Below are 13,779 nucleotides of genomic sequence, written 5' to 3' on the forward strand. Positions count from 1 at the left end.
CCCCAGAAGATCAGCAAGAATATCCAGCCAAAACCAAGTTTACCAATCAATGAGAACTGCAAAACTCCAGCACTAGAATACAGCACACAGAACTCATGGGGGCCGGGGGGTTTCCCCATGATTCTTTAATCTTCCAATTTTAATTTTTTAAACTTTTTTCTCATTCCTCTTAGAACCAATTTCTTATTTTATCAACTCCTTTTTAAAAACTTTCTATAAGGATGCCTGAGTGGCTCACACAGTTGAGGGTCTTCAGCTCAAGTCATGATGCCAGGGTCTTGGGATGGAGTCCCACATGGTGCTCCTTGCTTGATGGAGAGCCTGATTCCCCCTCTGCCTATCACTTCCCCTGCTTGTGCAACAGTCTTCCTCTCTCTCTGACAAATAAATCTTGTTTAAAAATCTGTCATTTTTAGTTAAATTTAATCCCTTCTTTGTATTTGATTTTGTGTATATATGTTTTTCTTTCATACAATCTACAGATGCAGTAACTTCTCTAACAGTATATTATATTTATATATATAATTATATATATATAAAATTATATGTTATATATTTGAGTATAATAAAAATATACCCAAAATCTAGTGTATAGCCCTGTTCTATTCACCTGTCTGATCATATTTTTCTTCCTTTTTTGTTTCTTTTGTTATTTTTTCATTTTTGTTAAAATTCTTTTTTGCTTTTCATCTTTATAGTTACATTCTCTCCTTTCAAAATATTTTAATTTTGTTTATATATATATATGTGTGTGTGTGTGTGTGTGTGTGTTTCTTTACAATTTTGAGATGTAGTCTCTTATAACAAACCAAAATACACTCAAGACACAGAGTATTACTCTGTTCCAGTCAACTGTTTATATCCTTTTCTCCCCTCGTTTTTTTCCCTCTTGTTTCTTGACTTTTTTCATTTTCACAGTTATAGTCTATCCTTTCATTGTACTCAATTTTAATCTTGTACATGTGTAAGTTTTTCTCTCTTTACAATTTTGGGATCTAGTTTTCTAACTAGTTTTCTAACCAGCTTCCTAAGAAACAGATCAAAATACACACAGAATCCAGTGTACTGATCTATTCTGTTCACCTGTCTGATTATATTCTTTTTCTTTCTTTTTTTTCCTTTTTTGGTTTCAGCTCTCTTCTGATTTGGTTAGTATATATTTCTCTAGGATCATTGTTGCCATTTGAGTATTTTGTTCTCTCGTTCATCTATTCTTCTCTGGACAGAATGACGAGATGGGAAGATGGGAAAAGCTCACTTCAAGAAAGAGAACTAAAGACAGTACTTACTGCTAGGGTTCTAATAAGCATGGACATGAGTAATGTCCAAACTAGAGTTCAGAATAACAATTATACAAATACTAGCTGGGCCTGAAAAAAGCATAGAAGACACTTGAGAATCCCTTTCTGGAGAAATAGAAAAACTAAAATCTAATTAAGTTGAAATCAAAAAAGCCCATAAATGAGATGCAATAAAAAATGGAAGTTCCAAATGCTAGGATAAATGAGTCGGAAGAGAGGGATATAGTGATATATCACTATTCTACAGTGATATAGAAGACCAAATCATGGAGAATAAAGAAGCTGAGAAAAAGAGAGACAATTACTGGATAACAAGGGGAAAATCTGAGAGATAAGTGATACCATAAAGTGAAACAATATTAGAAAAACTGGCATCCCATAAGAGGAAAGAGCAAGAGGGTCAGCAGGTATATTAGAGCAAATAATAGCAGAGAACTCCTCTAATCTGGAGAAAGAAACAGGCATCCCAGTCCTGAGGCAGAGAGACTCCCCCTCTAAAAATTAAAAAAAAAAATAGGTCAACACCTGACATATAATAATGAAACTTGCAAATCTCAGAGACAAAGAGAAAATCGCAAAAGCAGCTCCAGAAAATAGGTCCATAACCTACAAGGTTAGAAACATTACACTGGCAGGAGACCTATCCACAGAGACCTGGGAGGCCAGAAAGGACTGGCATGATATATTCAGGGTTTTAATGAGAAAAATATGCAGCCAAGAATACTTTATCCAGCGAGCATGTCATTCAAGATAGAAGTGATAGAAAAGCTTCTAGGACAAACAGAAACAAAAAGAACTTGTGATCACCAAACCAACCCTACAAGAAATAATTTTTAAAAGGGATCTTTTCAGCAAAGAGAGAGCCCAGAGTAACATAGATCAGAAAAGAACATAGACAATACAATATATAGAAACAGTTCCTTTACAGGTAATACAGTGGTACTAAATTCATATCTTTCAATAGTTACCCTGAATGTAAATGGGCTCAATGCCCCAATCCAAAGACACAGGATATCAGATTGGATAAAAAAGCAAAACCCATCAATATGCTGTCTGGAAGAGACTCGTTTTAGACTCAAAGACACCTTAGATTTAAAGTGAGGGGATGGAAAGCAATTTATCATGCTAATGGACATCAAAATAAAGCTGGGGTGGCAATCCTTATACCAAATAAATTAGATTTTAAACCAAAGACTGTAGTAAGAGATAAAGAAGAAACTGTATCATAATTAAAGGATCTATCCAAGAATATCTAATAATTATAAATGTTTATACCCCTAATGCGAGAGCAGCGATGATACAAGCCAATTAATAACAAAATTAAAGAAACACATTGATAATAATACAATTTTAATAGGGGACATTAACACTCCACTCACTGGAACCTGACTAAGATTCCTTCTCTTCCTCTCCCTCTGCTCTTCCCCTACCCACCTCGAGCACATGCATGCACTCTCTCTTCCTCTAAAACAAAAACAAAAACAAAACTGTAATGTGTAGAATTGGCTAATCATGTTGTATACCTACTGCTAAGACTGTAAGTCAACTATACTTGAATAAAAATCTTAAAAAGTAAAACAAAGAAATAACAATAGCATGTAAGTGCTGAGGATGGTAAATGGCAGTTCAACTGTTCAAATCCTCATAATGACTGAGAGGGTAAAAATTTTTTATTAAATTTCTATCTTGAGAAAAATATGTCCTAATTACTAGAGAAAAAAAGAGAATGTTTCAAATGGTATAGTGAGGGGGTGGAGGGAAACAAATTAATTCTAAAAAAAGGAAAAAAAAGAAAAAAGGATATAAATACAGACAGAAATATCCCACTGCATGTTGTTGTTATGACACATCTAAAAGTAAAGATACAGGGTAAAAGAACAAAAAAATAGGCAAATTCAAACCAAGAAAAAACTAGAACATCCATACTAATATCAGAAAAAAGAAATCAAAATATTATAATTGGAAAAAAATTAAAACATTATAAAAAAATACACGCAGTCAACTTCATATAAAGGAAAGATTTGGTTCATTGGAGAAAAATTTTGTATTGTGCATGTACCTATTGGCAGCAAATTTATAAAGAAAAATATGACAAATCTTAAAGAAATAGACAAATGCATATTCACAGTGACATTATTTTTCATCTGCTTCTCTGAAGAACTACTGGGAAAAATATGACACAGCACTATGTTCTTCCTTAAAAAAACATGCTCTTTAGAGAAACTAGTTAACTAGAGTTTAACCTAATTAAGTATTATCAAAGTCAAAATATCTACAGAAGTGAAATACCCAACTTCAGTCAGGTCTACTATTCTATATGGAAGAAAGGAAATACCCAATTTCCCCAACTCCTGCCATTCTGTCCCACTAAGGCAGGGAGAGGGGGAATGCTGAGAAACTTCTTAAGTTCAAAGACCAGAAGCAAGGGATCACATGGCGACAGAAGACAGGAAACAATTCCAATAAGACTACAGAAGACTTGAAGTACATGATAAATATGACCTAAAAATATGTATAGGTATGAAAAATATAGCTGTTTCAAACATATGTGAAACATTTTTTTAACTTACCATATACCGAGCCAGAAAGCAAGTATCAAGAAATTGCAAGGCATTAAAATCATACAGATCAACTTTATATAATCTTATATATTTTAAATACATATATATTTAAAATATATCTTAAAATGGAATCTGTAATTTAAAAATCTTGCACAAAGAAATCTCCAAGTTCATATGGTTTTACTATTCAATTAGGTAAAATACTGGAAGAAAAAATAACACCCAATCTCACAAAAACTCTTCAAAAGAATAAAAAAGAATGGAATTTTTATTTTCTGAGGCCAACGTATTAAAATCTAGAGTTCATTACATGAAAGAAAAATGAGAGGTTCATTCTCTCATGAAGAGAATTCCAAAAATCCTAACATTAATATGGAATTAATTTCAATGTCACAGTAAGTTTGTCCATTCTGAGTATAAGAAAGGATTATTGTTATACCGGAATTTTTAATATAACAGTACCAGTTAGTTTCAACTAAACTGTATCTAGTCTAGAAGCATAAATTTAAAGTATACCTTACTAAACTCAGTTTAATATGACTAAAAGTTTAGTATAGAGGGCGTCTGGGTGGCTCAGTGGGTTAAAGTCTCTGCCTTGGGCTCAGGTCATGATTCCAGGGTCCTGGGATCGAGCCCCACATCAGGCTCTCTGCTCAGCAGGGAGCCTGCTTCCCCCCTCTTTCTCTCTGCCTGCTTCTCTGTCTACTTGTGATCTCTGTCTATCAAATAAATAAATAAAATATTTTAAAAAATAAAATGAAATAAAATAAAATTTTAGTATAGGATATAATTCTTAATATACCGACCTTAATACTAGCATTTACCTGTTGCTGTCTTGTCACGAAATTCTTCAAGTTTTGTCAAAGTTGCTGATGTGAGCTGTGCTAGATTTACCTCTTTTGGAGGTCTGAAGAAGTCCACTATACTATTTACTGTTCTCTGTTAAAATAAGTACCATTAACATTAGGCACAAAGTCAAAGCAAACAGAAATATATTAAAACTTAGTGATTAAAAAACTGCTTACTGCATCATATATCATTTCTAAAGGTTCAGCTTCTATGATACACCTCTGAGCAACAGTTTCATCTAAAGGATTTATTTCAAATATAATTTGGAAGAGTGATGTAGCATCATCCAATGAAGACAGGAGGCGGGGTTTTGTCGAATTATCTGGTAAGCCAGTAACATGAAATGAATCAATTTTGGTTTCAAATCTACATGGAAAAAGATAGGACAAAAATTAGCTATCAATCCAATTTTACATTTTACAGTATTTTTTAAACATAAAATACAGTAAAAATTAATGAAAACAATTTCAATTTTCATTTCGTCCTATTTCATTCCACTCACATCAAAGAAAACATACAACTATTTGATCTGAATTGACAGATTTATTCACAAACAACTCTGTTTACATGCTGATCTCTAAATTTAAAAAAACCATGAAGGGAGTCAGATTCCCAGAGCAGAAGCTCACAAAAGAAAACTATCATGTATACCAGTGCCAAAGTTGGAAAATTTAAACTGTTTCATTCTTCTGAACTGCTGGAGATTCAAAGTGGACAACTCTAGGGAACCCGATCATAGGAGCCCCCCCTCAACAATATTTTGAAATATACCTCCAGGAACTGGACCAGGTTCCCACAAAAAATATTGGAGAAAAAACCCATCATGCTTCAGGCAAGAAAAGGGGAAAAGGAGCCCTTTAAAAAATATGACACAGCACTATGTTCTTCTTTTAAAAAAACATGCTATTTAGAGAAACTAGTTAACTAGAGTTTAACCTAATTAAGTATTATCAAAGTCAAAATATCTACAGAAGAGAAATACCCAACTTCAGTCAGGTCTACTATTCCATATGGAAGAAGGGAAATACCCAATTTCTCCAACTCCTCCACTCAGGCAGGGAGAGGGGGAGTACTGAGAAACTTCTTAAGTTCACAGACCAGAAGCAAGGGATCATTAAAAAACTGAGAGCAAATCACAGCACCAGATAACGCTTCCTTTTCCCACACATCCTACAACCAAATCATTAAAGACTTATTTGTAATAGTTCTTTTCATCCAGTACTTCACATCTGGCTATAAAGAACAAAATAGCATAGCATCCCAAAAGGCAAACAACCCAACTTGAAGTGATAAAACTATTTAAAGTAACAATTAACATGCTAAGGTGTATAACGGACTAAGGAAACAACATGCAAGAACAGATGAACAGCGTAAGCAGAGAGATGGAAATCCTAAGGAAAAAAAACAAAAGTAACATTAAAGATCAGAAACACTGTAACCAGAATGCATTTAATATGTTTATTAGGATACAGACACAGTTGAGGAATTAATCCCTGAGCTGGAGAATGTATCAGTAGAGTCATAAAAATAGGTAAAGCAGAGAACAAAGACTACAGAACAGAATAACCAAGTGCTGTGGGACAACTACAAAAGATGTACCATATGCGTAACAGGGATACCAGAAGAAAGAGAAAAGTGCAGAAGATTTTAAACAAGAAGGACTGTCAATTTCCCCAAAATAATGTCAGGCACTAAGTCATGGATCCACAAAGGTCAGAGCACATTAAGCAGAATAAATGCAAACAAATAACCAAAAAACTACACCAAGGCATATTTTTAAACTACAAAAAATATAAAGAAATATAAAATATATACATAAAATACAAAGAAAAAGTCTTGAAAGAAACTAAAGGGAAAAAGCCACCCTACATATAGAGAAGCACAGCTAAGGATTACAGCTACCTTCTCAGAAGCCAGGGAAGCAAAAAGAGTGTAGTGAAAATTTTAAAGAGGAAAAAAAAAAAACCCCACCAACCTAAAATTCTGTACCCTAAGAAATTTCCCTTCACAAGATAAAACAAAGACTTTCTAAGACAAACAAAAAAATAGGGGAAATTATCATAAATAGACCTGTCTTTTGAGAAATATTAAAAGAAGTTATTTAGAGAGAAAGACTGTAAGGCAGAAATTCAGATCTACATAAAGGAAGAGAGAGATGGAGAGGAAAAAAGTATAGGTAAAATAAAAACTCTTATTTTACTTATTTTATTAATCAAATTAATATATTCAAAATAGTAACAATGTGTATGGTTATATACGCTTACATGTATGTCTTATGTATATTTTATACTTACATATGTTCACATATAAGTGAAATAAATAGGAGCAACAATACAAGGAACTAGAAAACAGATTAAGGATTTTTTTTTTTTTTATTATCAAGTACTCCCACTACTCATGAAATGCTACACTGTTATTTGAAAGGAGACTTGAAAAAAAAAAAAGCTATAACTGATATGTTAAGAAAGGAGAGAAAACAAAACCATATGAGACACCAATTAAACTGGGGAGCCAGGGTCACTCAGTTAAGCATGTGACTCTTGATAACAGCTCAGGTCTTGATCTCAGGGTTGAGTTCAAGCCCCATGCTGGACACCATGCTGGGTGTGGAGCCTACTTTGGGAAAAAAAAAAGATACTCAAACCACAAAAGGCAAGAAAGACCAAAAAAAAAAAAAAAAAAAAAGGAAAAAGAAAAAGAGCAACAAATAATAAAAAGCAAAGATTATGGTAGATGTTAAGGGAATGAAAAGACAAGTCACAGTCTATGAAAAATATTTACAAAAGGCACATCTGATAAAAGACTGTTATCCAAAATATACAAAGAACACTTAAAATTCAGTAAGAAGAAAACAAACAGTTAAAAAAAAAATGGGCCAAAACCTTAACAGACACTTCATCAAAGATGACCTATACATGGCAAATAAGCAGATGAAAAAATGTTCTACATCATAGGTTGTCAAAGAAATGCAAATCAGACACATCTGGGTGGCTCAGTCAGTTAAGCATCTGCCTTCATCTTGGGTCATGATCCTGCAGCCCCAGGATGGAGCCCAGCATTGGGCTCCCTGCTCAGCAGGGAGTCTACTTCTCCCTCTGACCCCCACCCCGCTCTTGCGCTCTCTGTCACATTTTCTCTCTCTCTCTCTCAAAAAAAATAAAATCTTTTTATTTTTTTTATTTTTTTTTAAAGATTTTATTTATTTATTTGACAGAGAGAAATCACAAGTACACTGAGAGGCAGGCAGAGAGAGAGAAGGAAGCAGGCTCCCTGCTGAGCAGAGAGCCCGACGCGGAACTCGATCCCAGGACCCTGAGATCATGACCTGAGCCGAAGGCAGCGGCTTAACCCACTGAGCCACCCAGGCGCCCCAATAAAATCTTTTTAAAAAATGCAAATTAAAACAATAAAGATTCTACTACACATCTATCAGGAGTGGCCAAAATCTAAAATACTGACAACGCCAAATAAAAGCAAGGATGTAGAGCAACAGGAACTCTCCTACATTGCTGGTGGGAATGCAAAATGGTACAGTCTCGTTGGAAAAGAGTTTTGCAGTTTCTTACAAGACTAAACAAACCCTTACCATATTATCCAGTGGTCATGCTCCTTGGTAATTACTCAAAGAAGCTGAAAACTTATGTCAATATAAAAACCAAATACAATACAAACATACAAATGTTTATAGCAGCTTTGTTCATACCTGCAAAAACTTAGAAACAACCAACTAAAACAGCCTTCAGTACGTGAATGGATAAACTGTGTTACAGCCAAATAATGTCAATAAGCACTAAAAAACAAACACACTACTGAACCATGAAAAGACATAAAGGAAGTTTAAATGCATATTACTAAGTGAAAGAAGTCACTCTAAGAAAGATACATAGTGTAGGATTCTAACTGCATGCATGACATTCTCGAAAACAGCAACAAGTATGGACGCAGTAAAAAGATCATAGGTCAGGGGGGAGGATGATGAACTGGCAGAACAGAGGATTTTTTTTTTTTAAGATTTTATTTATTTATTTGACAGACAGAGATCACAAGTAGGCAGAGAGGCAGGCAGAGAGAGAGTGAGAGAGGGAAGCAGGCTCCCCGCTGAGCAGAGAGCCCGGATGTGGGACTCGATCCCAGGACCCTGAGATCATGACCCGAGCCGAAGGCAGCGGCTTAACCCACTGAGCCACCCAGGCGCCCCGGAACAGAAGATTTTTAAAGCAATGAAAATACTCTATGATACCATAATAATGGACATGCCCTTATGTTTGTCGAAACCCATAGGAAAACACACCACCAAGTGTGAATGGCCATATAATATATGAACTCTGGGTAAATACGATGTGTCAACAAATGCAGGTTCGTTGTTCGTAAAAAAAAAAAAAAAAAGTACCACTCTAGCTAGCACTTGATGTTGAAAACGGAGGCTATGCATGTGCAAGGGGTATAGAGGTAACTTCTGTACATTTCTCCCAATTTTGTTATAAGCCTAAAACTGCTCTAAGAAAGAAATAAAGTCTTAAAAAAAAAAAAAAGGTAATGGAGGAGTATTATCATGGAAAATTGCCAAGCAAGGTGCTCTAAGAATCACTCTTTCCACTGTGACAACCATTAAATTAGCAAAAATTGCCAGAGTCAACACTCTGCAAGCCTGGAATTTAATCAATGAAAAACTTACACCAACCGAGGAAGTGCTTAATGAAGACCACTACATTTCAGAAAGAAAGCACTTTGGCATTTTTATTTAACTTTCTATCATCCCCTATTTCTGAGCACAGCAGTGACTATGGTAAGCAAGCCACATCCTTGTGTGCCCAAATGGAGCTAGGAGACTAATACAGCTGTTAATGTCTGAATGTGTGTGTCTCACTCAAAATTCATTTGTTGGAATGATAATGTCCATTGTGATGATATCTGGGGTCTTAGGTCATGAGGGCTATGGGATTAGAGGTCTTATAAAAGAGACCCTACAGAGAGCCCTAGCCCCTTCCATCTCATGAGGACACTGCAAGAAACTTGCAGTAGGAAATTTGAAAGAGGCCTTTTAGCAGAACCTGGCAGTGCTTGCACCCTGATGTTAAACCACCAGCTTTCAGAACTGTGAGAATTAAATTTCAGTTATTTATAATATCAGTCTGTTATATGTTATTATTGTAGCCCAAATGAAGTAAGACAGAGGAGTTTTGTTCTTAAAATAATGTGGTCAAGTGTTTTCACCTGCTTACAGTTCCCTAAGGAATCAGTGCAGAGAGTGACCTCTATTTTGTTCTCTGGTCATGCAGGCAGAGGTAACATATGTCCAAAAAATCAAAGAAATGGACTAATGGTATCTGTCTGGAGAAGGGAAAGTGGACAGGGAAAATACCAGCCGGATCCCAATGCCCAGGAATGATGAGGGAAAAGGCTCAGAAAGGCCACATGTAAATCATGGAAGCCGGAGTGCAACAAACGTGCTGAGAACCCAATGTACACACAGAAAAGACCTGATCAGAGCCTGGACATGCACCTCTAATGGATCTGGAAGCTACCTGCAAGCAGAAGGTGAATGCCAAGCCAGAGATGTAGGAAACCTGGCAGAGTTCTGAAGTGCCACAGCTCAAAGCCAAGTACAAGGACTAGAGAGTATTTCTCAGTTTTGGTTTCAGGAATTTAAGGAAATGTCATTTCACTGTGTGATCACTGAAATAATGGAACAGATACTTCAGTAATCACAAATGACAAAGAATAGAGTCTTCTCAAAAATAGTTTGGAAAATTCATTGGACTCATTTGCAAGGGCTGCTTAATAAATTATTACAAACAGAGGGTCTTAAAACAAGAACTTATTCTCTCACAAATACAGAGGCCAGAGGTCTGAAATATGTTGGTTCCTTCTGGAGGCTCAGAGGAATAATATGTTCCATGATTTTCTACAAGAATGGGGTCAATATCAGGATCCTTGGTATAAGCTGGCCTAAACATATATCATGCTTATCACTATCACCTCACTGGCATTCTTCTCTCCCTTCAAAATCATAAACAAGAGAAGGATGTTCACTATCAACACTGTTCTACAAGTTCTGGCCAAAGCAATTAGCCAGGAAAAAGAAATTAAAGGTACCTAATTGGAAAGGAAAAAGTGAAAAATCTATTCATAGATGACATCACTCTACATACCTTTAATACTTTAACAACACAGGGGTTGGAGCAATGACAGTCTGCAAAGTTAAAAATCCACATATAACTTTTGTCTCCCCAAATTCCTAATAGCCTATGAGAAGGCTATTGATGAGAAGGCTAACCGGTAGCATTAACAGTCAATGACACACACTTTGTGGTATGTTTTATGCTGTATTCTTACAATAGAGAAAAAAAAATCTTTTTTAAATCGTAAGGGAGAGAAAAGACATTTGCAATACTGTAAAACAAAAACAAAAACCATAGATAAATGAACCCATGCAATTCAAACCCATGTTGTTCAGGGATCAAAGGTATACAGAAAATCCCAAAGGATCCACAAAAAAAAAAAAAAAAGAGTTAATAATTTAGCAAAGTTACAAGGCACAAGATGAACATGTCAAAATCAACTATGCTGCCATACATCTACAATGAATAAACTGAAGAGGAAATTGGACACAATTCCATCACATTAACATCCAAAAATATTTAACCAAAAAAGGACTTGAACACTGGACAAAATAATGCTGGAAGAAACATAGAAAGACCTAAATAAATGGAAGGATATCTATACTCATTGACTGGAAAACCTACTACCGTTATGATAGCAATACTACTGAAAACAATCTATACATATAATGTAATCCCTTTCAAATTCAAAGCAGCTTTTCTGTGAAAAGGCAAATCCTCAAATTCATATGGATTTGCAAAGGATCCAAATATCCAAAATATTCTTGAAAAAGTACAACAAGATGGAAGACTTGCACTTTCCAATTTCAAAATTTACTACAAAGCTACAGTAATCAAAGCAGTGTGGAACTGACATATGGATAGACAGAATGAGTCTATAGAATGGAAGGAAATAGAATTTAGAGTCCAGAAATAAAGCCATACATTTCTGGCCAACGGATTTTCAAGAAGAGTAACAAGATCATTCAATGAAGAAAAATAATTTCTTAAGCAAGTGGTCTCAGGACACCTGGATATCCACATACAAGTGAATAAAATTGTATTCACTGTCCATACCATTTACAAAACTTAACTCATTGTGGATAGTAAACCTAAACATAAGAGTTGAAACTATAATACACTTAGAAAATATAGGAATAGATTTCCATAATCTTGGGTTAGGCAAACCTTCTTAGATACTATACCAAAATTATATTATATAGGCAAGCTTTCTTAAGATACTATATCAAAAGCATAAGCAATGACAGAAAAATAACTCAGATAAAATATATTCCATCAAAATTAAAAACAATGCATGAAAGGACATTATCAAGAAAACTTGAGGACAAGCTAAAGAATGGAAGTAAAGATCATGTATCTACAGTCTAGCATATATAAAGTATTTTTACAACTCAACAAAAAGAATAACCCAATTTTAAAAAAGGACCCAGTGAAGATGTATATACTCAACACCCATAGGAAAAGATGTTGAATATCAATAGACATTAAGGCAATACAAAAAAACACAATGAGAAAACACATTTCACACCCACAAGAATAGCTATAATTTAAAGGCACAAAGAAGAAAATAAGTGTTGGGAAGAAGAAGGAAAATCTGAAATCCTTGTACACTGCTAATGGAAATGTAAAATGGTTCAGCTCTATGAAAAACACATTGGCCCCTCCTCAAAAAGTTAAAAAAAGAATTATGCTATGACTCAAAAAATTCCATTCCTAGGTACACAGGAAAAGAATGTGTATTCAAATTCGCACCCTTGAATGTTCACTATGGTGTTATCACAATAGCCAAAAGTAGAAAGAACTCAAATTTCCATAGAACAAATGAATAGAATAAACAAAATATGGTAAATACATACAATGGAGTATTATGCAGCCTTAAAAAGGAATTAAATTCTGATATACACAACAACACAGATGAGCCTTGAAAACATTATGCTAGGTAAAATAAACCAGACACAAGAGGTCACGTAATGTATGATTCCATTTTATGACACATCCAAAAACAAAGCAGACTCATGTCTTCCAAGGGCCATGAGGAGGGGAGTGATTCTTAATGAGTATGGCATTTCATTTTATGGTAATATTATGACTAGATAAGGGTGGTGATTATTCAACATTATGAATATATTAAATCTCATTGAATTGTGGTCTTTAGAAAGATTAATTTTATGATGTCAGTTTTACTCCAATAAAGAAAAGTCATTAAAATACAATTAATGAATTAGCAAATGCATATATTCCCTAAAGAAAATTCCCAAATCACTATCATACTGGTTAAAGATACTTGAAAAAGCAAAGTAACCTAAGCCTAAAGCAAGAAAAATTTTAAAAATATAAAGGTTAGAGAATAAATTAATAAAACAGAGAATGGAATATAGCAAAAACAAAACCAAGCTCTTTTTTTGAAAATAAGAATAACAAAATTTAACTAGTCTAAGAAATAAGAGCAAAGACTCAAAAAAATTAAATATTTTAAAAATATATTATTACCAACCTCACAGAAAGAAGATTACATGGAAATACTGCAAACAACTATATTAAAACAAATTATACCACGTAAATACTTAAGTGAAATGGACAAATTCCTGAAAAGAAACTGAACTGGGGGGAGGGGAGACAGAAAAATGTCAACAGACCTAAGGACACATACAGATTAATAATTTAAAAGCTCAGGCCCCAGTGACATTACTGGTGAATTCTACAACCAAACATTTAATGAAGACTCAATATCAATTCTTTACAAACTATTCCAAAGAGGAGGGAATACTTCCCAACTAATTTTATAAGGATAGTATCATCCTAATACAAAAAGCAAACAAGGCCATCACAAAAAAAAATAGACCAGTATTCTCTTATGAACACAGACATATAAATCCTCACCAACAAACCAAATCCAGCTGTATGTAAAAAAGATTAAACATACAGTCAAAAGAATACACCATTATT

The 13,779-nt window shown here is 34.5% G+C and overlaps 1 protein-coding gene across 6 annotated transcripts in view; it reads right to left on the minus strand.

The window, feature by feature from the left end:
* VPS13A (vacuolar protein sorting 13 homolog A) overlaps positions 1-13,779 on the minus strand; it is a 231,275-nt gene that overhangs the window by 166,285 nt on the left and 51,211 nt on the right. For all 6 annotated transcript variants that reach the window (XR_004277231.1, XM_032306307.1, XM_032306303.1 and 3 more), the window contains exons 18-19: positions 4,888-5,077; positions 4,687-4,801 (exon numbers count right to left, since the gene is read on the minus strand). Coding sequence is in view for 5 of the 6 variants with exons in the window: in XM_032306307.1 (XP_032162198.1) it covers positions 4,687-4,801; positions 4,888-5,077 (305 nt within the window). In the remaining variant the exon portion in view is untranslated. The remainder of the gene's footprint in view (positions 1-4,686; positions 4,802-4,887; positions 5,078-13,779) is intronic.

This window comes from Mustela erminea, chromosome 12 (assembly GCF_009829155.1).
Source record: "Mustela erminea isolate mMusErm1 chromosome 12, mMusErm1.Pri, whole genome shotgun sequence".
Lineage (NCBI taxonomy): Eukaryota > Metazoa > Chordata > Mammalia > Carnivora > Mustelidae > Mustela > Mustela erminea.